The 23637-nt window shown below is 37.3% G+C and overlaps 1 protein-coding gene and 1 long non-coding RNA gene across 5 annotated transcripts in view; one reads left to right on the top strand and one right to left on the bottom strand.

Moving 5' to 3' along the window:
* Positions 1 to 1023: 1023 nt before the first annotated feature.
* SMIM14 (small integral membrane protein 14) overlaps positions 1024 to 23637 on the bottom strand; it is a 78437-nt gene continuing 55823 nt past the window's right edge. For all 4 annotated transcript variants that reach the window (XM_042936579.1, XM_042936581.1, XM_042936577.1 and 1 more), the window contains 3 exons: positions 19981 to 20029; positions 5038 to 5180; positions 1024 to 2945 (listed from right to left, as the gene is read on the bottom strand). In XM_042936579.1, coding sequence (XP_042792513.1) covers positions 2913 to 2945; positions 5038 to 5180; positions 19981 to 20029 — 225 coding nt within the window. In that variant the 3' untranslated portion in view covers positions 1024 to 2912. The remainder of the gene's footprint in view (positions 2946 to 5037; positions 5181 to 19980; positions 20030 to 23637) is intronic.
* Positions 2344 to 3521, top strand: LOC122218306. Its single transcript, XR_006201982.1, has 2 exons — positions 2344 to 2432; positions 3151 to 3521. It is a non-coding gene; the product is annotated as an uncharacterized LOC122218306 (long non-coding RNA).

The following is a 23637-nucleotide window of genomic DNA, read 5'->3' as shown; positions in this document are numbered from 1 at the left end:
GTACATCACATGACCACTTTTGCTTTTAACAAAGCAATCATCAGACATGGTAACAAATACATATGATTTTTTCATTTAGAAATATTATGTTAAGACTAAACCTACTATTGCAACAACAAAAATTTAATCCATTATGTGTAAACGCTTCATTTCTCCTTCAAGTTGCTATTTTGTGTCGTAAGCTGATGCGCTGGTCCAATTTTAGCACATGTTTATTTAGAGTGACAGACTTTAATTCAGAGTGATAAATTTCCAAGGTTTCTTTGAAAATATAAAAATTCAGTAATTCTATAAATACTACCACATCACATACCACACAATGACACTAAAAGTAACCATGGAATAGCTGAACCTAACAGTTACTTTGGAAAATCTCTGCAAGTTTAAAATATGACTTGCTGGCTATGGGATAGTGCTTGGATAGATACATGATAAAATCTTTTACTATACACAGTTCCAATGTTAACTTTTTCCATATGGAAAGAAAACATTACTTTGCATAAGGTACATCAAATCACTCTTAAATAAAATTAACTTAATGTTAGTTGTGGAATATTTAAGAGCCAAAAATTAAAATGTGAAGCTTTAGCTTTCTTTTTTCCAGATTATTTAAAAATGATTGTAGCCACAGTTCAGGTGAATGTTTACAAGCCAAGTAATGACTAAGAGTGTGCTCAATAAGAAGGCCACATGTAGAAGTTTAAGAATTAAATAGAATAATATAAATTACTAGTTAGGTTAACAGGAATACTTTATATGCAGTAGTACATGGTCTTTCTCAGGAATATGGAGAAATTTTATAAGCAAAAAAACCAAAACTACTTCTCTAGGAGCTTTGTTGCTAATTAAATAGATGGTCCATATAGAAAAGGTTAATATTCTAGATGTACTATCAATTAAGTGTACATAACAGAAATGAAGAACCAGGAATAAGAATCTAGATTTGCAGGTCTCTAGCTAACACTAGACATTCTGTTCCCAGGTCTAGGCCAGTTGGCTTCAACCAAAGCCAATTCTCAATTATTTGTGAGCCACAGATTCAGTAAATACATCAGTATCTCTGCCAAAGATTGGCTTTCTAGCAGCTTAGAGAAAAGACTGTTAGGATATATGTGTAAGCCTTCAAAGTCTAGGGGGCAAGGGCAGAAAAAGGAATGCTTACAGAGATTTAGCTCCATCCTATGCCATTCCTGCCCTTTCTGCATTAAATACTCTAACAGCTATAAAGCTGGGAAGGTTTCCAGGCCCAGCAAGAGGAAGAACTTTAAACCTCTGGTGCTCAATTATCCAAGATTTGACTTACCTGTGTTATGATACCCTTCAATTAGCATAAAGTAATTGAGTAGGTTATATTATGTCAAGAAATTAAGCACAAAGCCAAGATGCACAAAAGGAATGCAAGCAGTCAACATTGGATTATATAATGAATGAAGCCCTTAAAATGTTTATGGCCTAAAATGTAATCATAATAAAGGGGGGGGAAATACCCTATGAGCATCACACAATTGTATCAGAGACTCTATTAAACAGTACAATGATATAGAGAAGTTTATTAATTCATACAAGTAATTTCTCAGATCAATACAGTGAAAAGCTAGACTCATCTGGGGGAAAAATCCTTACATTGATAGCAAAATATCTTCTAGCCCCCATAAACCATCTATAATCACTTGCTAAGAAAAAATTCCATAACCACATAGGTCATGCAGACTTCGTTTTTATGCCATTTGTATTTTCTTTCAAACTGAGCAAAACAATGCAACCTTTTACTTTTCATACATTTCAAAATTTTACTTATATTAATGCTCCTCCTCACCCAATCCATCTTATTACTAAACAAGAATGAGATAAGGGGTGAGAAAAAGATCCTTGATTGCTTTTTCATTTTCCTCCTTCTCCCTTGGAGTAAACTAAGAATTCATCAAATATATTTTAAAGTAAGAAGGATAATAAAAGATTCAATTTTTTCCTCACAGAAAAAATAGACTAAATAAGTAAAGAGCATTCAAATATCAGTAACCAAATAGGTCCCCAATACAGCTTTAAGATAGTTCCATTTAACAGGGAAGTGTTAGAACAGAAAACAAGGTTCCTGAGAGGCACCCATTTAACAAATAAATTATAGCTTAAATTATTACTGTATAGAATATACTTGGCAAAGGCAGAAAGAATTAACTTTTTTCCTCCTTTCACAAACCTTGTAAGGCTATAATGGACTGTAAATCATCCACCATATTTAAATCATGTTTAAAGTTCTCCTAATATTAGACATTTTTACGGGAATAAAAAACTTAGTAAACAACTATTTCATTTCTTCTCCCTACCTTTTCTAGCCATATAAGCCAGTTGTAGTGGATGACACAGAATTGTAAAATATTCCAAAGGCTGCTACAGTCCCAAGAACTAGAGATAACTGCCACCCGCAAATCAAGGTAAATGTAAATACAGTGTGGTTCTAATTTTTTTTCATACAATCTCAGACAACCCCAAGTAACTTTATAAATACCTAATGAAAAAAAAAAAGCAATTTTAAAACCTATCAAAACTGTTTAAAATATTTAAATGCAGAGATCTCAAATTTCCTTCAATCAGGCCAGAAATCATCACAAAAATTATGATCACAGTTACAAACAGAATGAGTGGAATGTTTAAGTGTAGGATAACCAAAAAAGCCCATGTAACTTTTTTTAATATAATCATTTACTCAAATATGCTGTAAAAAGGAATGGTGATAACACAGGAAGCAAAAATAAGCTTGCAAGTGAAATTTCTAGAGGCTCATGAAAACAATACCATCCCATATTGCAGATGCAAAAGGAAAAACAGTTCTAACGGGGTTAAGAGTACTCTGGTCATCTTCGTTCATTTGGTCGTGCAAGGTGTTAACTATTTTCACTTCCCATATCACAAAGTTAGTCCACAGGAGGGGCTGGTGGATCTTGTCCCTGGCATTAGAAAGACAGAAATTATGGAACTTACTTCTTAAATCCTGGTGCAACTAATCTAACACATATAGTAAGTGTTGAGCAGCATGCCCACCACCCTCCAATCCCTAATCATATACTTATTTAACTTTTTATATGTTTCTGCACAAGGGAACACTAGATTAACACTGTAATTCACCAACGTTTGTTTCATTCCTCTCTGTAGCACAGAAGAAAGGAAAATTGTGTAACAGTAGTATGATATGGAGGAAACTGCTCTCCCTGACAGCTCCAGAAGTGATATTTAAACCAATAAAGGTAGCATCATCCCTCTTGCTAAGATGACTGAGCTCAGTACAACCAAAGAGAAGCTAGAGATTTTTCTCACTACAGAATGTCAGTGAGGAAGCATGTGACTCCAGATGCTGTTGGCAGGCATCCTATGACCACAAAGGGAGCTCACTTCGGAATGAAGCTGATGGTCTGAGGAAAGAAAGTAGGGCTTCAATGATACTGTTAAACAATCTAAAACACTGATCCTACAACCTTTCTGGATTTTCTAATGTGTAAACCAATAAAGCCACTTGTTTAAACCAGGCCAAGCTGATTTTTGTTACTTGCAGGAGAAAGTATTTGAACTGTAAAGGAAAGATCAAAGCTTTAGAAACCTTCAAGAAGATTCCATTTATTTACTGTGACCTGCTATAGGAGGCTCCAGTTGAGGGTGGTCAATTTTTCAAATAGGTCAAAACATGAACTATAGCCTAAAATTAGTCAATATGTTTTCTTGCTTATTCTTAGGGCAGTGGGCCTACTCTTCTAGAACTGCTGGCCTACAATGAAATAAGATTTGGGACTATTATCTTAAATTTCTGTCAGTTTTGATGGCTTCTAAACCAGCTTATTAAGTTGAACTTCTTTAGCTCCAAAAGTTGAGGAAGTTGGTCTTTGCTATGAAAGTAGTAAAACTATGCATAGAAAGTAAGAAAAAAGGCTGAAGAGAAAGCACCTTATCAAGACAACATACAAGCTGTTTTATGGATATCTTCCTCTCCATGAAAAACAAAAAATAAATTTAAGGCCCTTTATATCGTGCTAATGATGCTTTCTTTCTTAAAATCAGCATGGCTACATAACTAAATGTTCTATTAAAAAAAAAAAAAAGCACTGATCAATTATCATTTGCTTTCTCCTATGTAAGAAATTAGTTTAACTAAACTTCTAATAATAACAACACAGATTGTGGAAAAGAAGAAATAATTTTAGCAATTCCATATGGTGAAGGCTGGAGAAGGGAATTAGTGGGATAATTTGGTGTTCAACAATGAATTCATCATGGAAATATTTTTCAAGAGATAACATACAAGTCAAATAGAAAAGAAAAAATATAAATGCTGGTTCTCAAAACAATTAAAAGGAATCCTTCAATGGAGTTTCTTCTATTCAAGATAGCACAAAACACTCCCTGTTGGGTCACTTTATTTATCCTATTTTTTACCTAGGTTCTATAAATGGTAGTAATCATGACTATCAAGATTTATCAACATGAATGATCCTATCTCTCCTTTGCCAGCGTTTGATCTATTATGATGCAGAACTGGATGAGTTTTTAAGAGAAACTGGATGGGAAAACAGGATTTAGCCAGATAGGCTCAGGGTCTCTACTGAATTTAATAGCTAGGACAGAAGGGGAAAAAGTGAAGTAGAGGGAAAAATATGAACTATAGCTAGTAAGAGAATTTAAAGAGCGGGAACCATGAGAAGCAAGGGATCAACTGTGAGGAACTGGGGAGTGAAAGATTTGAGAAGTACTGCTGTGGATTATTATGAACTGGATCATTTTCTATGTTGAGAAAGACTGGGATGTGAGTAAAGATTGGAATTCATTCTACAATTCTTTTTGGGCTACTGGTCTGTGTTTCTCTCTATATGTAACTCCATGAAGATTAAGCCTTTTGGGGTTGCAAGATTTACAAGAACTACATAGGAAGAACTTATTCCATGAGTTAAATCTTCCTTTTGCTAATTCAGATATTTCAGTCAAAACAAACTCCTCCCATTCCCAGGCCACACCCACCCCTACCCAAATGAATTTTTAATCCACAACACTTACATTATGAGGACTGGTTGGCTTTCCAGTAAGATTGGATCCTCTTAGATTAGGAGGTCTCAGTAGAAACAAAATCACTGCAATAACCATCCAGGCCATCAAGATCATGGTAATACTGATGCCATTATCACCAGAAGGTCCTGGCACTAAAGACAAACAAAAAATATATTTGCAACAAAAAATGTAGCATGGTTATAATATTGTTAGATAATTTAAGAATAAATTCTAATGTTCAAGTGGCATTTTCAAAAATTGTATTACACATTTGAAAATATACAACGAAAAATTGTATACACATTTTAAGAAATACAATTATGAAATATTACATCTTGAATTTTCCTTTCTTGTGAGAAAATCTAAATGGTAAATGGTACAAAATAGTCATAAGACAAAACCTATTAAATGAGGATTTTAATATATAGTGGTTCTTAATATTTTGGTGTGACAGAATCCTTTGAGAATTTTAGAAAAATTAAGGACTCTTTCCACTGTAAGAATCCATGTATACACACTCAATTTTGCATATCATTTGGGAAGGTTCATGAACCCACAAAGCCACCCATCCCCAGATATACTGAGATCTACAAAACCCAGGTTAAAACCACCTGATGTACAGTAAAGACACTCTACCTCAGGACAGGAAAATTCTGAATTTTAATTACAAAAGCAGCATGAAAAAATAACAGAGCTTAAGGAAAAGGAACCATGTGAATTGTATAATATATAAATTAAAGATCCCTTGAATGATATTCTCAAAGAGATAGTAATTTGGCCTTCTTTTTTAACAAAAAGAAGTTGGATTCAGATACAGATATTCTAAAATCTATCCATTTATCAGGAAAAAGAAGTCAGGGCTGTGTGTGTCAGTAATAGTTTCTCCCAGCTCCTCAGGCAGCCATATCTTATTTAATTCATTATTACAAGTACCTAACACAGTGCTGGCCCATGGTATGAGCCTAACAAATTTCTGCTAAATAAAACAGACTTATAATTGGCGTATATTAGAGAACTCAGTTGTCATAAATGAAAATTACAGAAGATAGATTTCTTTTTTTTAAGTTATTTATTTATTTATTTGAGAGAGAGAGAGAAAGAGAGAGAGAGAGAGAGCGAAGAAGGGGCAGAGAGAGGGGGAGAGGATCCACACTGTCAGCACAGAGCCTGATGTAGGGCTTGAATTCACAAACCATGAGATCATGGCCTGACCTGAAAATGAATTAGACACTTAATCAACTGAGCCACCCAGGAGCCCCTATTTTAAGAGATAGAGAATGAGAGTGTAAGCAAGGAAGGGACAGAGAGAGAGGGAGAAAGAATACCAAGCAGGCTCCGCACTGTCAGCACAGAGCCCTACATGGGGCTCTATCTCATGAACCATGATATCATAACAAGCCGAAATCAAAACTCAGAGTGTGTTAAGGGACTGAAGCCACCCAGGCACCATATGAGAGGGTTTTGTTGTTGTTGTTGTTGTTGTTGTTGTTGTTGTTGTTGTTGTTGTTGTTTTTAAAGCAAATACTATTGGGACGCTTGGGTACTCAGTCAGTTAAGTGTCTGATTCTTGGTTTCAGTTCAGGTCATGATCTCACAGTTCATGAATTCAAGCCCTGCATCAGGATCTGTGCTGACAGTATGGAGTCTGCTTGGGATTCTCCCTTTCTCTCTGCCTCTCTCTCTTAAAATAAACATTAAAAAAAAGCAAACACTATTATTTTTATTGCTAAATAATAGCTAAAATTTGAATCGTTACTTTGAACCAGGCATCTCTGTTAATCCTTTTAACAATCTTATTTTATGGTAAGTACTACCATATTTTCATTTTATTGATGAAGAAACTGGGGAAAAGGGGGGTTAAATCCTAATGTCATACAGTTCGTATGTGGCAAAGCTGGGATTTTAATACAGCTGGTGTCATTCCAGAGGCTGTACTCTTAACCAACCTCTTTGCCATGTCAGAATCTCTGACAATACCACAGAGTGAGACAGAACCTGAAAATTATTAGTCCTGTGAGTAGTAAAATTAGAAAACAGATTTAAAAAGGATTTTTGATGAATAAGCTTGTAAGTAGAGGTTAGGTAAAATTGGGTTATTTAAAGTTAAAGAAAGGTACTGTGACTTCTACACGTTATCACTTCTTATGGTGCCCCTGTCTCAGAAATAAAATGCCAGATTAATGGTATAGACCAGGAGTGAAACCCCAATGTCAATTCTTATGTATTACTCAATTTGAAAGTGGGTCTCTCCCTTTCATTTTACTTTATTTAAAAAAAATTTTTTTAACGTTTATTTTTGAGACAGAGAGAGACAGAGCATAAACAGGGGAGGGTCAGAGAGAGGGAGACATAGAGTCTGAAACAGGCTCCAGGCTCTGAGCTGTCAGCACAGAGCCCGACGCGGGGCTCGAACTCACGGACCGTGAGATCATGACCCTAGCCGAAGTCGGCCGCTAAACCAACTGAGCCACCCAGGCGCCCCTCTTCCTTTCATTTTATAAGTAATCTCTATATCCAGCGTGAGGCTCGAACTCACAACCCTGAGATCAAGAATTGAATGCTCCAACAACTAAGCCAGCCAGGCACCCCAGGTCTCTTATTTTTTGATACTCTTTGCACATAAAATATTCTTCACGGGGTTGAACCTTGGATCACTAATTTACTAATTCATGTCTTTGTAGACATGAAAATGCCTACTCTCACAGTCATGTTATGGTTCTCAGTTTCCTGTAACTGTCTCCTAGCTTGGTTCTTATTCCTGTCTTTCTTTTCTGCATATTGCTGCCAGAAAAGTCTGCTTAGAACACTGCTCGTAACAGATCTGCTGACCAACCCAGTGACTTACTGACTACTGCTTCAACTCTGAACTCTTCAGCCTGGCCTTTCCTCATAGGATTTGGCCCTACTCATCATATTAACTCTAAATATTTCTCACATAAAGCATCCTCTTGCTCTAGTCAACCATAGTATCTTCTTCCTTCTTTAGCCAGTGGTAGTCTGGTCTGTCTATGCTTAAGAATAGCCTGTGATGACAGCAATACCACAGATTCTACGGCTCTACCTCACACCATCTAATTCAGGAGCAGCTCAGGGATGGGGTCAGGAACCAACAATATTTTAAAAACTTCCCAAATGAATATGATGCAACAGTTCAATGCTAGTTTGGCTGAAAGAATTTGCCAATTTTACAAACTCAGTCCTGGGGTACTCATGATTTTTTCCCTGTCTAGTATGTGCTTACAAATAACCACCATTGGGGCGCCTGGGTGGCTCAGTCGGTTGGACGGCCGACTTCGGCTCAGGTCATGATCTCGCTGTCCGTGAGTTCGAGCCCCGCGTCGGGCTCTGTGCTGACCCGCTCGGAGCCTGGAGCCTGTTTCGGATTCTGTGTCTCCCTCTCTCTCTGACCACCCCCCCCATTCATGCTCTATCTCTCTCTGTCTCAAAAATACATAAACGTTAAAAAAACAAAACAAAAAAACCCCCAAATAACCACCATTTATTCACCTACATCACTCTCTTCTATAAAAATCTCCATTTTTGGGGCACCTGGGTGGCTCACTCAGCTGAGCGTCCAACTTCAGCTCAGGTCATGATCTCACGGTTTATGGGTTCAAGACCCACATCTGGCTCGCTACTGTCAGTGCAAAGCCTGCTTTGGATCCTCTGTCCCCCTCTCTCTTTGCCCCACCTCTGCTTGCACTCTCTCAAAAGTGAATAAACATTTTGTTCTCACTTTTGAGAGAGAGAGAGCATGAGCAGGGGAGCGGTAGAGAGAGAGGGAGACACAGAATCCAAGCAGGCTCCAAGCTCTGAGCTGTCAGCACAGAGCCTGATGTGGTGCTTGACCCCATGAACTGTGAGATCATGACCTGAGCCGAAGTCGAACATTTAACCAACTAAGCCACCAAGGCGTCCCAAAAATGAATAAACATTTTTTTAAAAATCTCCATTTTCTCAGTCCTCTCCTTCCTTTCTTCTCTGGACTAGTGTAGCATTCCTAGTTTGAAGGAATGGCTTCCTATTTGTTCTAATTAGGACATTAACTTTTCAAGAACTGAGACCGTTTTATAGCTGTTTGACTCCATTACTTCTTAGCTATATAATCTCTGTGCCTCAATTTCTTCACCTGTGAAATGGAAATATTACTATCATCCCAGAGAGTAGTTGTGAGGATTGAAATGATCAGTACATAAGGAGCAGTTAGTACAGTGACTGGTACACAGAAGGTATTTAATACCAGTATTGAATATCCCAGGAGGTATTCATAACCAGTATTATGCACACAGAAAAGTCTGAGTGCAGATATATCCTGGTGTGAATAACTAGGCTGGATAAGATGCTGAAGTGGGAATGGAAAAGGGTCAAATACAAATAGTAGTAGGATGGGAGAAGCAAAACACGTGGTGACTGACTGGACTGACAGTAGAAGGGGGAAGAAAAGAAGTTAAAGATGCCTCTAAAGTCTCTGAAGGGTAGTAATGTGCAGTAAAATTTCTCTACTTAAAAGGCTAAAAAAAAAAAAAAAAAAAGGTTAAACGGATATCATTTTCCTAACCTTCAAAGTTTGATAAGTTCATTTCTCTTATTCTCCAATAACTCAAGGCCCCTCTCAGAATAAAGAATAATAGCTAAATCAATTAAAGTTGAACCTCTTGGGGTGCCTGGGTAGCTCAGTTGGTTAAGCATCCAACTCCTGATTTCGGCTCATGTTATGATTTCATGGTTCTTGAGATTGAGCCAGAGCCTGCTTGGGATTCATTCCCTCTCTCTCTCTGCCTCTCTCTCTCAAAATAAATAAATAGACTTAAAAAAAAAAAGTTGAACCTCTTGACCATAGTCAGTGTTTTTCTATTTATATTAGCCCCATAAAATTAAGATGGTTCTAGAATGTATTTTCACATAGGTATACTGTGCAAGATTATTTTTTTTAAAAAACGTAGAAAAAAATAGAAACAAACCTAAATGCCTGCCAAGAGTGTCTGATTAGTAAATTAGGGGAACATCTGCACAATGTAATACCATGAAGCTGTAAAAAAATGTTTAGGGAAGTTTCCATGAGATATGCTATTTTTTTTTTTGACTGAAAAAAAAAAGGTGAAAAACTGTGTACCAAGAAAGGAAGTAAATAATATACAGTTTGCTTGTACATGAATAAATTCTGGAAAGGTACATAAAAAGCTAATAATACCTGAGACAGCACCTGAGTAGATGAGAAAATGTAAGGAGGAAGATAACTTTTCAGTGTTCATTAATTAAGTCCTTGATTTGTGAACTATATATAAAAAAATACATTGAATTAAACAAAAAAAGTTCAGGATTGGAGAGCCTGGGTAGTATCTGAACTGAGTTGGACTTCTTGAAATATTCAGAAACAGACATGAATAGAATCACCGATGGCATTCTGTGATTATTTGTAGTCCCTTATGACAAGATTCGCTTTTTCATAAAGTCTCCAAACAGGTATGCTACTCAAACTCCCTCATACTACATGTATCTGATACAAACAAATATAACGGGCAGCTATTTTTTTAAATTTATTTTTATTTTATTTTTTTAAGTTCGCTCCATGCCCAATGTGAGGCTTGAACTCACAGCCTTGAGATTAACAGTTGCAAGCTCTACTGACTGAGCCAGCCAGGTGCGCCTAATTTTAAGTTTTATTTTTATTTAAGTAACCTCTATACCCAACATGGGGCTTGAACTCACTACCTCAGGATCAAGAGTTGTATGCTCTTCCAACTGAGCCAGCCAGGCACCCCAAGGAACAGAGATTTTAAAGTCAGTATAGAGAGGTGAACAGGCACTGGTCCCCGGGGTTTTTACTGTGATAACTTTTTGACACATACACATATTAAGGGGTACAATCACATGGGAGATATAAAATCTGTTCCCTCACTGCCTGGAAATGATTTGCCTTAAGAGAGTAAATACTTTTTGCTGTATCGTCTGGCAAGATGTCAAATCAAAAAATGTAAAAGGACTCTGTGCATCAAAATACAGCATTCTGCTTTGCTTAACGTTTAAGTCTTTAGTTATAAGCAAATGTATTACAAATAGCTTGTCAAATGGAATATTCACAGTGAAGCTATTAACTTACCTGGACACCAGGAAGATGAAGGAGTAGAGAGGGATGCTCTAAGAGCTGGTAGATCCCAAGGGATTATTTCTACAAACTTACATAGGCTTCCAGTGGAAAAGCAGAAATAGAACAGTGAAAGTGGTGCATTAGCACCAGGAGGCTTTAACTCTGCAATTTTGGGGCTGTATGGAGTAATTACATTATCCTCACAGTATAGCTACCTGTTTTCAAGTTGATTTACTCCAGAATTAAGTTAGTGATAGAGCTGGTTTCCACACAACATTTTATCTGAAAGGCAGTCTTTCAGAAGAGTGAGCAGACTTGCTCCCTACTGCTCTAGAGAGCAAAACTATGGGTGGACACCACAATGAAGTGGGAGTTTAGCTCAATATAAAGAATCATGCACTATTCGGTGATCCATACTTACTGTTGTAATTGTCCTCTTAATAAATTGATCCTTTTGTCATTTTGAAAAAAAAAAAAAATCATGTACCAACTGAATCTGCTAATACACTGCAGCTAAATTCTGCTCCCACACAAAGTAATGAGCTCAGATTCAATTAAATCACCTCAAATTCATGCAACAAACCATGGCAAGCACAATGAGTATTGTGATATAATAAGAAATATAGAGGCATCTGGGTGGCATCGTCGGCTAAGCGTCCTGACTCTTGATTTCTGCTCAGGCTGTGATCTAACGGTTGTGATACTGAGCCCTGCGTCGGGCTCCATGCTGGGTGTGGAGCCTGCTTAAATCCTCTCTCCCCCTCTCCCTCTGCCATTCCCCCTCACCTGCATGTGTGCACACATACATGTGTGCGCGCTCTCTCTCTCTCTCAAAAAAGAAAAAAGCAAAACAAAACAAAAAAGGAAAAAAAAGGAAAAGAAAAAAAGAAATATATATTTGGTCTTCATTCCAGTTCCTAGCACAGAAATCCTAAAACTCTTGGATTTCCTGAGAGATAGGAAAGAAATGTCATTTTATAATTAATAATAAACGTTTCAACCAAACCTGAGTTTCTGCTAATGAAGTGACTTTGGGGGCCTCTATAGGCTTCAGGATGGGGTCTGGTTGCCAGAGTTTGACCATATAATTAGAGAGCTGGAACTTTCAGCTCCACTACCTAACCTCCAGGCAGGAAAGTGGCTGGAGATCAACTTACTCACCAATGGCCAATGATTTAATCATTCCTGCCTACAGAATAGAATCTCCATAAAAACTCTAAACAATGGGGTTCAGAGAGCTTCCTGATTGGTGAATACATCGAGGTGCTGGGAAAGTGGCACACTCAGAGAAAACAGGGAAACTCTGCACCCTTCCACCACATATCTTGCCCTGTGCACCCTTTCTATTTGGCTGTTCTTGAGTTGTACCCTTTATAATACACTGGTAATGTAAATAAACTGTTTTCCTGAGTTCTGTGAGCCATTCTAGCAAATTACTGAACCTGAGTAGGGGACAGTAGGAACTCTAGATTAAAATATATTTTATGAAAACAGCATTAATTCACTGCAGAAAATTTAGAATACAAAGAAAAGTAATTCTAACACCTACAGGAAACAACTGCACAAACCATTTAAAAACATGACTTTCAGAAAGGATTTCCACCAAACACTAAAAGAACCAGGGAAGAAAAACTGGCCAATATAACTAAATTAATATTTAAGCTCTAGAGTTTTGTCTTTATGTTTAGATTAAAGAAATGAAATTTCATTCAAAGAAGTAAGAGTATATTTGGTTTACAGGTGGGGTTGGGCTCTAGGATCACAGATACCACAAATGTAATAAATATTTGTTTTTCCATAAGAAGTTCAATAAGATTATTTTCAACTAGAAGAACAGGTTTTAGCTTTACCTGCTGGAGGAAAATTTTGAGCTGCTTATCAGAAAGCACACTGCAGATTAATGAATGCACTGAAAAAGCAACATAAAGAAATCTGGAGTGGGGGAAACACCACACATCACCCCAACAACCTAACACAACGTCTACACATTACCGTTACATTCTTGTCCAGAAGCATATAATTACTACCCTGATGCACCAATGGAAAATGTTCTGACAAAATTTCTACTTTGGGCTAAGCACTGTAATAGCTCCTATTTCTCTAAGCTGTTATATTTACAGAATTTAATGGGACACCCAGTTCACATAATAGTAACAATAATTAATAATGTAATAACAAGTGCCTTTAAAATAGTACCTTACTATATTTTAGCTTCATTACAAAATAAAGTGGAGCTCAGCTTTGGGATGGTATGTATAAGCACAGAGCCTATTAATAAATGCAATTTGGTAACATGTCAAAAATCTTAAAATGCACATAAAATGTAGCAAGGGAAGTTAGAATGTTGAGATTTAGAATGGGATCAAACTTGGGGCACCTGGGTGGCTCAGTTAAGTATCCGACTCTTGATTTTGGCTCAGGACATGATCTCACAGTTTGTGGGATTGAGTCCGGCTCCTTGCAGACTTGGGATTCTCTCTCCCTCTCTCTCTGCCCTTCTTCTGCTTGCACACTCCCTCTCTCTCCCAAAATAACTAAATAAACTTAAAAAAAAGAAGTTAAAAAAAAGAGAATGGAATCAAACTTAAGTTATTGACTTAAAACAGATGGCTATTAGTTGTTATATGTAAACCCCCAAACAAAAACTTACAGTAAACACACAAAAGATAAAGAAATATAAGCATAACACTAAAGAAAGTCATCAAACCAGAAAGGAAGATAGCAAGAAAAGAACAGAAAGGAACTACAAAAACAACCAGAAAACAATGAACGCTATGGCAACAAGTATATGCCTATCATTAATTACTTAAACTGTATTTTTTTTTCTTTTTTAAGAGGGAGGGCACACGTGAGAGGGCAGAGAGAGATGGAGAGAGAGAAGAGGGGCGTACCGAAAGCGGGGCTTGAGCTCACCCGAAGAGGCACTCAAACTCACGAACTGTGAGATCATGACCTGAGCTAAAGTCAGATGATTAATGACTGAACCAGCCAGGAGTCCAGTACTTTAACTGTAAATGAACTAAATTCTAATCAAAAGACAGAGTGGTGGGGCACCTGGCTGGCTCAGTCGGTAGAGCATATGACTCTTGATCTCAGGGTTGTGAGTTCAAACACCACGTTGGGCATAGAGCTTATATAAAAAAAAAAAAAAAAAGACATAGAGTGGCTGAATGGATTAAAAAAACAAGACCCAGGGTGCCTGGATGGCTCAGTTAAGTGTCCTACTTTGGCTCAGGTCATGATCCCGTGGCTGGTGAGTCTGAGCCCTGTGTCTGGCTCTGTGCTGACAGCTCAGAGCTGGAGACTGCTTCAGATTCTGTCTCCCTCTGTCTCTACCCCTCTCCCCGCCCCCTCTCAAAATAAAAATAAAACACCAAGAACAAAACAAAACCAAAAAACAAACCCATGTATATGCTGCCTATAAGAGACTCACTTTAGATGTAATGACATACAGAGACCGAAAGTAAAGGCATGGCAAAAGATATTCCATGCAATAGAAACCAAAAGAGGTTGCCTAGGTGGTTCAGTCAGTTAAGTGTCTGACTTAGGCTCAGGTCATGATCTTGTGGTGCATGGGTTCAAGCCCCGCATTAGAGGGGTCTGGAGCCTGCTTCAGGTTCTGTGTCCCCCTGCCACCCTGCCCCCGCTCTCTCTGCCCCTCCCCTACTTGTGCTCACTCTCTCTCTCAAAAATAAAGAAATAAATGTTAAAAAAAAAAAAAAAAAAAAGAGGGGTGCCTGGCTGGCTTAGTCAGTTAAGCATCCAACTTTGGCTCAGGTCATGATCTCACGGTTCGTGGGTTTGAGCCCCATGTCAGGCTCTGTGCTGACACCTCACAGCCTGGAGCCTGCTTCAAGTTCTGTGTCTCCCTCTCTCTCTCTCTCTCTCTCTCTGCCCCTTACCTGCTCATGCTCTCTGTCTCTCTCTGAAAAATGAATAAACATTAAAAAAAAAAAAAAGAAACCAAAAGAAAGCTGGGGTAGCTAATACATATATCCAACAAAATAAATTTTATTTATTTATTTTTGAATGTTTTTTATTTATCTTGAGAGAGAGAGAGAGTGAGTGAGCAGGGAAGGGACAGAGAGATAGATGAGAGAGAGAATCCCAAGCAGGTTCCACACTGTCAGCACAGAGACTGATGAGGGGCTTGATCCCATGAACTATGAGATCATGACCTGAGCCGAAATCAAGAGTTGGACACTGAACTGACTGAGCCACCCAGGTGCCCCAGACAAAATCAATTTTAAAACAAAGACTACATAATAAGAGACAAATAAGGGCATTACATAATGATGAAGGGGTCAATCCAGTAAAAGGATACAATAGTTGTAAATATTTATAGGAGCACCAAAATATATAAGGCAAATATTAACAGACCTCAATGGAGAAATAGACAGCAATACAATAATAGCAGGGAACTTTAATACCTCACTTACGCCAATGGATAGATCATCCAGACAGAAAATCAATAGGGAAACATCAGCCTTAAATGACATGTCAGATCAGATGGACTTAACTGTATATATAGAACATTCCCTCCAAAAGCAACAGAATATACATTCTTCTCAAGTGCACAGAAAACATTTTCTCTAGAATAGATCATATGTTGACTGAAATCATATCAAACATCTTTTCCAACCACAGCAATATAAAACTAGGCTCCACACTGAGCATGGGGCTTGAACTCAGAACCCTGTGATTAAGAGTTGCATGCTCTACCAACTGAACCAGCCAGGCACCCCAGAAAAATTTTATAAAGTCAAAAATATCCTGAAACAAACAAAAATGCAATTATAACACTAAAATTTGGGGGATGCAGCAAAAGCAGTTCTTTTTATTTATTATTATTATTTTTATGTTTTATTTATTTTTTAGAGTGAGACAGTGTGAGTGGGGGAGGGGCAGAGAAAGAGAGGGACATAGAATCCAAAACAGGCTCCAGACTCTGAGCTGTTAGTACAGAGCCTAACATGGGGCTCAAACTCACAGACCATGAGATCATGACCTGAGCCAAAGTTGGATGCTTAACTGACTGAGCAACCCAGGCACGCCACGAGCAAAAGCAGTTCTAAGAGAGAAGTTCACAGTGATAAATGCCTACTTCAAGCAATAAGAAAAGTCTCAAATGATCTAACTTTATACCTCAAAAAGTAGAAAAAAAACAGAATAGAGCCCAGAGTTAGTAGATGTAAGGGAATAACAAAGATTAGAGTAGAAATCAATGATAAAGAAATTAAAAAGATACTAGAAAAGACTGATAAAACTAAGAGCTAATTCTCTGAAAAGATAAACAAAATTGATAAACCTTTAGTCAGACTAACCAAAAAAAGAGAGAAAGGACTCAACTAAAATCAGATATGAAAGAGATGTTACAACTGATACTATAAAAATATAAAGGGTCATAACATTAGTATGAATAATCATACAGAAAAAAACTGGACAACCTAGAAGAAATGAATAACCTCCTAGAAACATACAGCCTACCAAGACTGCATCATGATAAAACAGAAAATCTGAGCAGACTGATTACTAGTAAGGAGACTGAATCAGTAATCAAAACCCTCCCAACAAACAAAAGTCCAGGACCAAACAGCTTCACTGGTGAATTCTACCAAACATTTAAAAAAGAATTAACACTAATCCTTTTCAAACTCATCCAAAAACAGAAGAGGAGGTAATTCTACTAAACTCATTTTATGAAGCCAACATTACCCTAGTACCAAAACCAACAAGGATACCACAAGAAAAAAAGGTAGAGGCTAATGTCCCTTATTCACACAGATGTAAAAATCCTCAAAACATTAGCAAATAGAATTCAACAATACTTTAAAAAGATAATACATCATGATCAAGTGGGATTTACTCTAAGGATCACAAATCAGTCAATGTGATATATATTACATTAACAAAATTAAGGATAAAAGTCATATGATCATCTCAGTAGATGCAGGAAATGCATTAGACAAAATTAAACATCCATTTATTACAAAAACTCTCAACAAGGTGAAAATGTACCTCAACATAATAAAGCCCAAAGCTAACACCATATTTAACTGTGAAACCTAAAAACTTTTCCTCTAAAACCAGGAACACAACAAGGATGTTCACTCTGGCCACTTTTATCCAACACAGTATTAGAAATCCTAGCCAGAGCAATTAGGCAAGAAAAAGAAATAAAAGGCAACCAAATTTAAAATGAAGTAAAAGTGTCACTATTAGCTGATGGCATTATGTATAGAAAACCCTAAAGACTCCATCAAAAAGATGTTAGAATAAACAAATTCACTAATATTGCAACATATAAAATCAACACAAAAACCTGTTGTGTTTCTATACACTAATAACAAGCTAGCAAAAAGAGAAATTAAGAACACAGTCCCATTTATAATTGCATCAAAAAACACCTAGGAATAAATTTAACCAAAGAGGTGAAAGAGCTGTGTGTTGAAATGAAAGAAATTGAAGACACAAATAAAAAGATACTCCATGCCCACACACTGGAATAATTAATATTGTTAAAATGTCCATACTACTCAAAGCAATTACAGATTCAATTCAATTCCTATCAAAATTCCAAAGGCATATTTCACAGAAATATAACAAACAATCCTAAACTTTGTATAGAACCACAAAAGACCCTAAAGCAATCTTGAGAAAAGAAAAAAGTTGAAGGCATCACAATCCCTGATTTCAAATTCTATTACAAAGCTAAAGTATTTGGGGTGACTTCAGCTCAGGTCATAATCTCATGGTTTGTGATTTGAGCCCCACGTCGGGGCTCTGACAGCTCAGAGCCTGGAGCCTGCTTCAGATTCTGTGTCTCCCTCCCTCTCTCTGCTTGCACTCTGTTTCCCTCTCTCTCAAAAATAAACATTACAAAAAATTTTTTTTAAGTTATCAGAAGATCTGAATAGACATTTTCCCAAAGAAGACACAGATGGCAAACAGGTTAAAGTCACCTAACATCAGGACACTGCAAACAAAACCACAATGAGATATCATCTCATACCTGTTAGAAAGCCTATTACCAAAAAGGTAAGAAATAACTAGTGTTGGTGAGGATGTAGAGAAAAAAGAACCCTGTGTACTGTTGATCGGAATGCAAACTGGTATAGCCACTATGGAAGACAGTATGTAGGTTCTTCAAAAAATTTAAACAAGAACTACCATTATATGACCCAGCAACTCCCCCTCTGGGTTTTCTCCAAAGAAAACAAAAACATTAATTCAAAAAGATATATGCACTCCCATGTTCAATGCAGCACTATTTACAATAGCCAAGGTATGGAAACAATCTAATTGTCCATCCACAATGAATGGATAAAGAATGGATATATATATATATATATATATATATATATACATACACACAATAGGATATTATTTAGCCATAAGAAACAATGAAATCTTGCCATTTGTGACAACATGGATGGAAGTGAAATAAGGGAAATAGAGAAAGATGAATACTGTATTATCTCATATGTAAAATCTAACAAAACAAAATAAGCTCATAGACACAAAGATCCAATTGGTGGTTGTCAGAGGTGGGGGCTGAGGAGTGGGAGAAATGGGTGAAGTAGAAGGAAAAGGTAAAAAACAGAGGCACATGGGTGACTGATCCAGTTGAGGGTCTGACTCTTGATTTCAGCTCAGGTCAGGATCCCAGGGTCATGGGATCAAGCCTCTGTTGGGCTCTGTGCTGACAGTGTGGAGCCTGCTTGAGATTCATTCTCTCCCTCCCTCCCTCCCTCCCTCCGTGTCTCTCTGTCTCTGTCTCTGTCTCTCTCTCTCCCCCCTTCAACCCCCTCCCAAACTTGCAAGCTCTCTCTGTAAAATGAAAAATAAAATTTTAAGGTAAAAAATAATTTAATTAAAAATATGCATATAAAGGATATCTGTTCAACTATTATTTATAATAGCAAAAAATACATCAGCAGGCTAAGATTGCAATAAAAGGAAATCACTTAAACACTGATGTATTCCCAAAATGTATTATTATTTAGTCAGTAACTATTTTTAAGATAAATATACACTAATATGTTTATAATACAGTGGTGAAAAACAATACACACAAAGTGATCCCATTTTCACAAATGTATCTGAAATTAATTGTGTCAGGCTTCACCTTCCTATTAATGTCATACTTCCATTCTTACAGTCAAATCATTATGGCTAAGACAGAATTGGCTTGAATGTTAGGTATTAGAACCCCTCAAGTTATTTGTGTCTTGTAAAAATGGTGCTTCACCTAATAGCCACCAAGTCTATCAGCTATATTCACAATGCAGGATCCATCTTTCTCTTCTGATTCTCACTTTACCATCACCACTGCCCATAAAGCCATATGGAGAAACTTCCCAACTGCCTTTGCTCCCTAGAGAATGCTAATGTCAGAGCCAAAGCCCCAAAGCCTCCACACCCTGGGAAAGAATGGGCTCCTCTCCCCATTCAAAAGTTCCCAAAGCTGCCAATGGATGCAAAAAAGACATGGTAGAGAAAGGGTGAGGGGTTTGCACTAGCAGCCTTGCTGTTCCAGTGTGACCAGCCAGAAGTGCACGTTACACATATATTTGCCAAGAAAACGCTCTGAAAGGTTTTACAGCAAGTTGTCAATAATGGTTATCTTTTAGTATTCTGCAAGTTTTTCCTTATCTATGATTTTAAAATTTTCTTCAATGAAAATTTGTTTTTGAGGAAGAAAAAAATATTTAAGTTAAAAAATGAAATATTTAAGTAGGAAATACATTACTGAGAACCATTTCCTTGAACAACAAACCATAAATAAAATTTCCAACATTCACAGTCATCTGTCCTCTAATTCTGCCCCAATGCAAGGCTCCTCCTGTGCCATCATTACTTACATTCTTGAAGACATTCTGTGTCTGTGCAGTAGGACTGGGACTGCCTCAACTACAATGAATAAGAAGAAAGGAAAGTTAGCCATTGGATTTAACCAAAAGTGGATAATCTTTATTAGAAAGATTTTTTTTTTTTTTTTTTTTTTAAACAAATGCTACCGCAGTAGATATATTGTACCTTCAGAATCAGATACAAACACAGACTACACTGAGGAGCAGTCCAGCTTTGGGGGATTTTTTCTAGTCAAAATCATTTTCAAATACACTGTGATCTAGCACAATTCACCCATTTATATTAAGGAGTTTTAAAAAAATCACCTGTGACCTACCTAAACTGCTTCACATTATTAAATTTCCCAAAGAAGAACGCTAAACTGTAGAGGAAGACTACTAGAAAGAGAGTAAACTTTGTTAATGAGATTTTTTTCTCATGGAAAATTCGAAGCAGAGAAAAAAAAAAGATTCTATTTGTAGAAAATGCATCTTTGAAAGGGAAGAACAAATACTTTCCCTTTTTTGCTTAGATCTGCATAAACCATGGCTATAAGGAACTAATAAAAATGGATACCACAGGGGTTGGGGGTGGAATGGAGGAGTAGACTCTGACAGAGATGAAAACTAAAGTTTTCAATATTTATCTTTTTACACAATTTTGGAACCATGTGATTATTATTTTTAAAAAGAAAATTTAAAAGAAAAAAACTATCAATAAATATACATCATCCTTTTATGAATGTCCACCCTATGCTGAGAAATTTTATGATGTTTAGAAATGACATGATAAATCTTAAAATAGAGATGGCCATATAGTAAAAGAGAATGAGGAGCATGCAACTTTTTAATTCAGCCTTGTTACTTTATAATGACACCCTCTCTCCATTAAAGCAGTAACTCATGACTTGCAATTGCTTGGGAAAACAACAGAGCAGGTGTGCTTAGCTGGTTAAGCATGAGAGCTCTGCAGAAAAGACCTGGATTTAAAGTCTGGATCTGCAGGGCGCCTGGGTGGCTCAGTCGGTTAAGCGGCCGACTTCGGCTCAGGTCATGATCTCGCGGTCTGTGAGTTCGAGCCCCGCGTTGGGCTCTGTGCTAACAGCTCAGAGCCTGGAGCCTGTTTCAATTCTGTGTCTCCCTCCCCGGTTCATGCTCTGTCTCTCTCTGTGTCAAAAATAAATAAACGTTAAAAAAAAAAAAAAAGTCTGGATCTGCAAACTTCTAAGAGTTTCAAAGACCTTGGTCAAGGTCTTTAACACTTCTAAACTTTAGTTTCCTCACCTGGTAAAATGGGGATAATATTACCTATATTTGAGTACTAGTGAGGATTAAAATAGATAATGCAAGTGAAATGTAGTAAGAAACCAAGGAACGTTAGCTATTATTACTACTGTGCCATACCAATTAGGACCTCATCTAAACAATTATTGGAATTAACAACTAAACAAATCGTTTTATAAACTGTTCTCTAAGACGATCAGGCGTGCTTTGGTATATACCTCTAAAAGTAGTCCTACTTGAATTAAAATGGGAAGACAGATCTTTACCCTAAATAAGAAAGGAATCTATCAAAAACCTCTTTAAAAATTATACATTCTATAGCTATTATCAAAAAGACAAAAACAACAAGTGTTGGTGAGGATGTTGAGAAAAGGGAACTCTTGGGCATTACTGGTAGGAATGTAAATTGGTGCAGCCACTATGGAAAACAGTATGAAAGTTCCTCAAAAAATTAAAAATAGAATCACCATATGATTCAGCAATTACACTTCTGGGTATTTATCCATAGAAAATGAAAACACTTATTTGAAAATATATGCACCGCCCCCCATTTCACTGCAGCCTTATTTACAATAGCCAAGACATGGAAGCAATCTAGATGCCCAGGAATGGGTGAATGGATAAGGACAATGTTGCAAATATATATACAATGAAATATTATTCAGCCACTAAAAAAATGAAATCTTGCCATTTGCAACAACAGGGATGGACCCAGAGGGAATTATGCTAAGTGAAAGAAGTCACAAAGAAAAAGATAAAGGGGCACCTGGGTGGCTCAGTTAAACAGTTAAGTGTCTGACTCTTGATTTCGGCTCAGATAGTGATCTTATGGTTCACGAGATCGAGCCCTGGCTGACAGGGCTCTGTGCTGACAGTGTGGAGCCTGCTTGGGATTCTCTCTCTCCCTCTTTCTCTCTGCCCTCCTCACCCCCCACCACCTGCATGCATGCATGCACGCTCTCTCTCTCTCTCTCAAAATAAATAAACTTAAAAAAAAAAAAAGAAAAAGAAAAACAGCGTATGATCTCACTTATATGTGGAATCTAAAAACAAAAAACAAGCAGAGCCCATAGATATAGAGAACACATTCAATTCACTTTGCCCAGATCCACCAGAAGAATCACTACCTGAGGCAGCTCTAGCCTGATGGAATGTATTTTTTAAGTAATAAGACTAGAACGTTAAAATGATTCCTTGATCCATGGGGCTGCAGAATAGATGTTGTAGCAGGCATGAAAACAACATTCATCACCATCACAGCTCTTGAGTGACCAGGCGCACCGTCAATGAGCAGTAATATTTTGAAAGGAATCTTCTTTCCTGAGCAATAGGTCTTAGTGGTGGGTTTAAAATATTCAGTAAACCATGTTGCAAACAGACGTGATGTCACGGAAGCTTTGCTGTTCCAACAGAGCACCAGCAGAATAGATTTAGCATAATTCTTAAGAGTCCTAGGATTTGGGGAACAGTAAATGAGCATGAGCACTGGCTGCAACTTAAAGTCAGTCCCTGCATTGGCCTCGAATAAGACAGTCAATGTGTCCCTTGAAGCCAGGCATTGACTTCTCTGGCTAAGAAAGTCCTAAATGGTATCTTCTTCCAATAGAAGGCTGTTTCATCTACACTGAAAATCTACTGTTCAGTGTAGTTACCTTAATGAACTATCTCAGCTAGATCTTCTGGGTAACTTGCTGCAGCATCCAAATCAGCACTTGCCACTTCACCTTGCACTTTGTTATAGAAATAACCTCTTTCCTTAAAACTCATGAATCAACCTCGTTAGCTTCAAACCTTTCTTCTGTAGCTTCCTCACCTCTCTCAGCATTCATGGAATTGAAGAGACTTAGGATCTTCTTGCTCTGGATTAGGCTTTTGCTTAAAGGAAGGTGGTAGCTGGTTTGGTCTTCTATCCAGACCACTCAGACTTTTTCCATTATCAGCAGTAAGGCTGTTTTGCTTTCTTATCATTCATGTGTTCACTGGAGTAGAACTTTTAATTTTCTTTCAAGAATTTTTCCTTTGCATTCACAGCTTGCCTAACTGGCCCAAGAGACCTAGCTTTCAGTCTATCTTGGTTTCTGACATGCCTTTCTCACTGAGCTTAATCATTAATAGTTTTTGATTTAAAGTAAGAGATGTGGGACTCTTCCTTTCACTTGAACACTTAAGAGACCATCACAGGGCTATTAACTGACCCAATTTTAATGCTTTTATGTCTCAGGGAATAAGGAGTACTGAGGACAGGGAGAGAGATGGGGGCGGGGCGGGATAGATAGCCAGTTAGTGGAACAGTCAGAACACATACAACATTTATGGATTAAGTTTGCCATACTATATGGATGAAGTTCATGGTACCTCCAAACCAATTACAACAGTAATATCAAA

Source organism: Panthera leo, chromosome B1 (genome assembly GCF_018350215.1).
Source record: "Panthera leo isolate Ple1 chromosome B1, P.leo_Ple1_pat1.1, whole genome shotgun sequence".
Classification (NCBI taxonomy): Eukaryota; Metazoa; Chordata; class Mammalia; order Carnivora; family Felidae; genus Panthera; species Panthera leo.
This window is presented reverse-complemented; position numbering and strand designations above follow the sequence as displayed.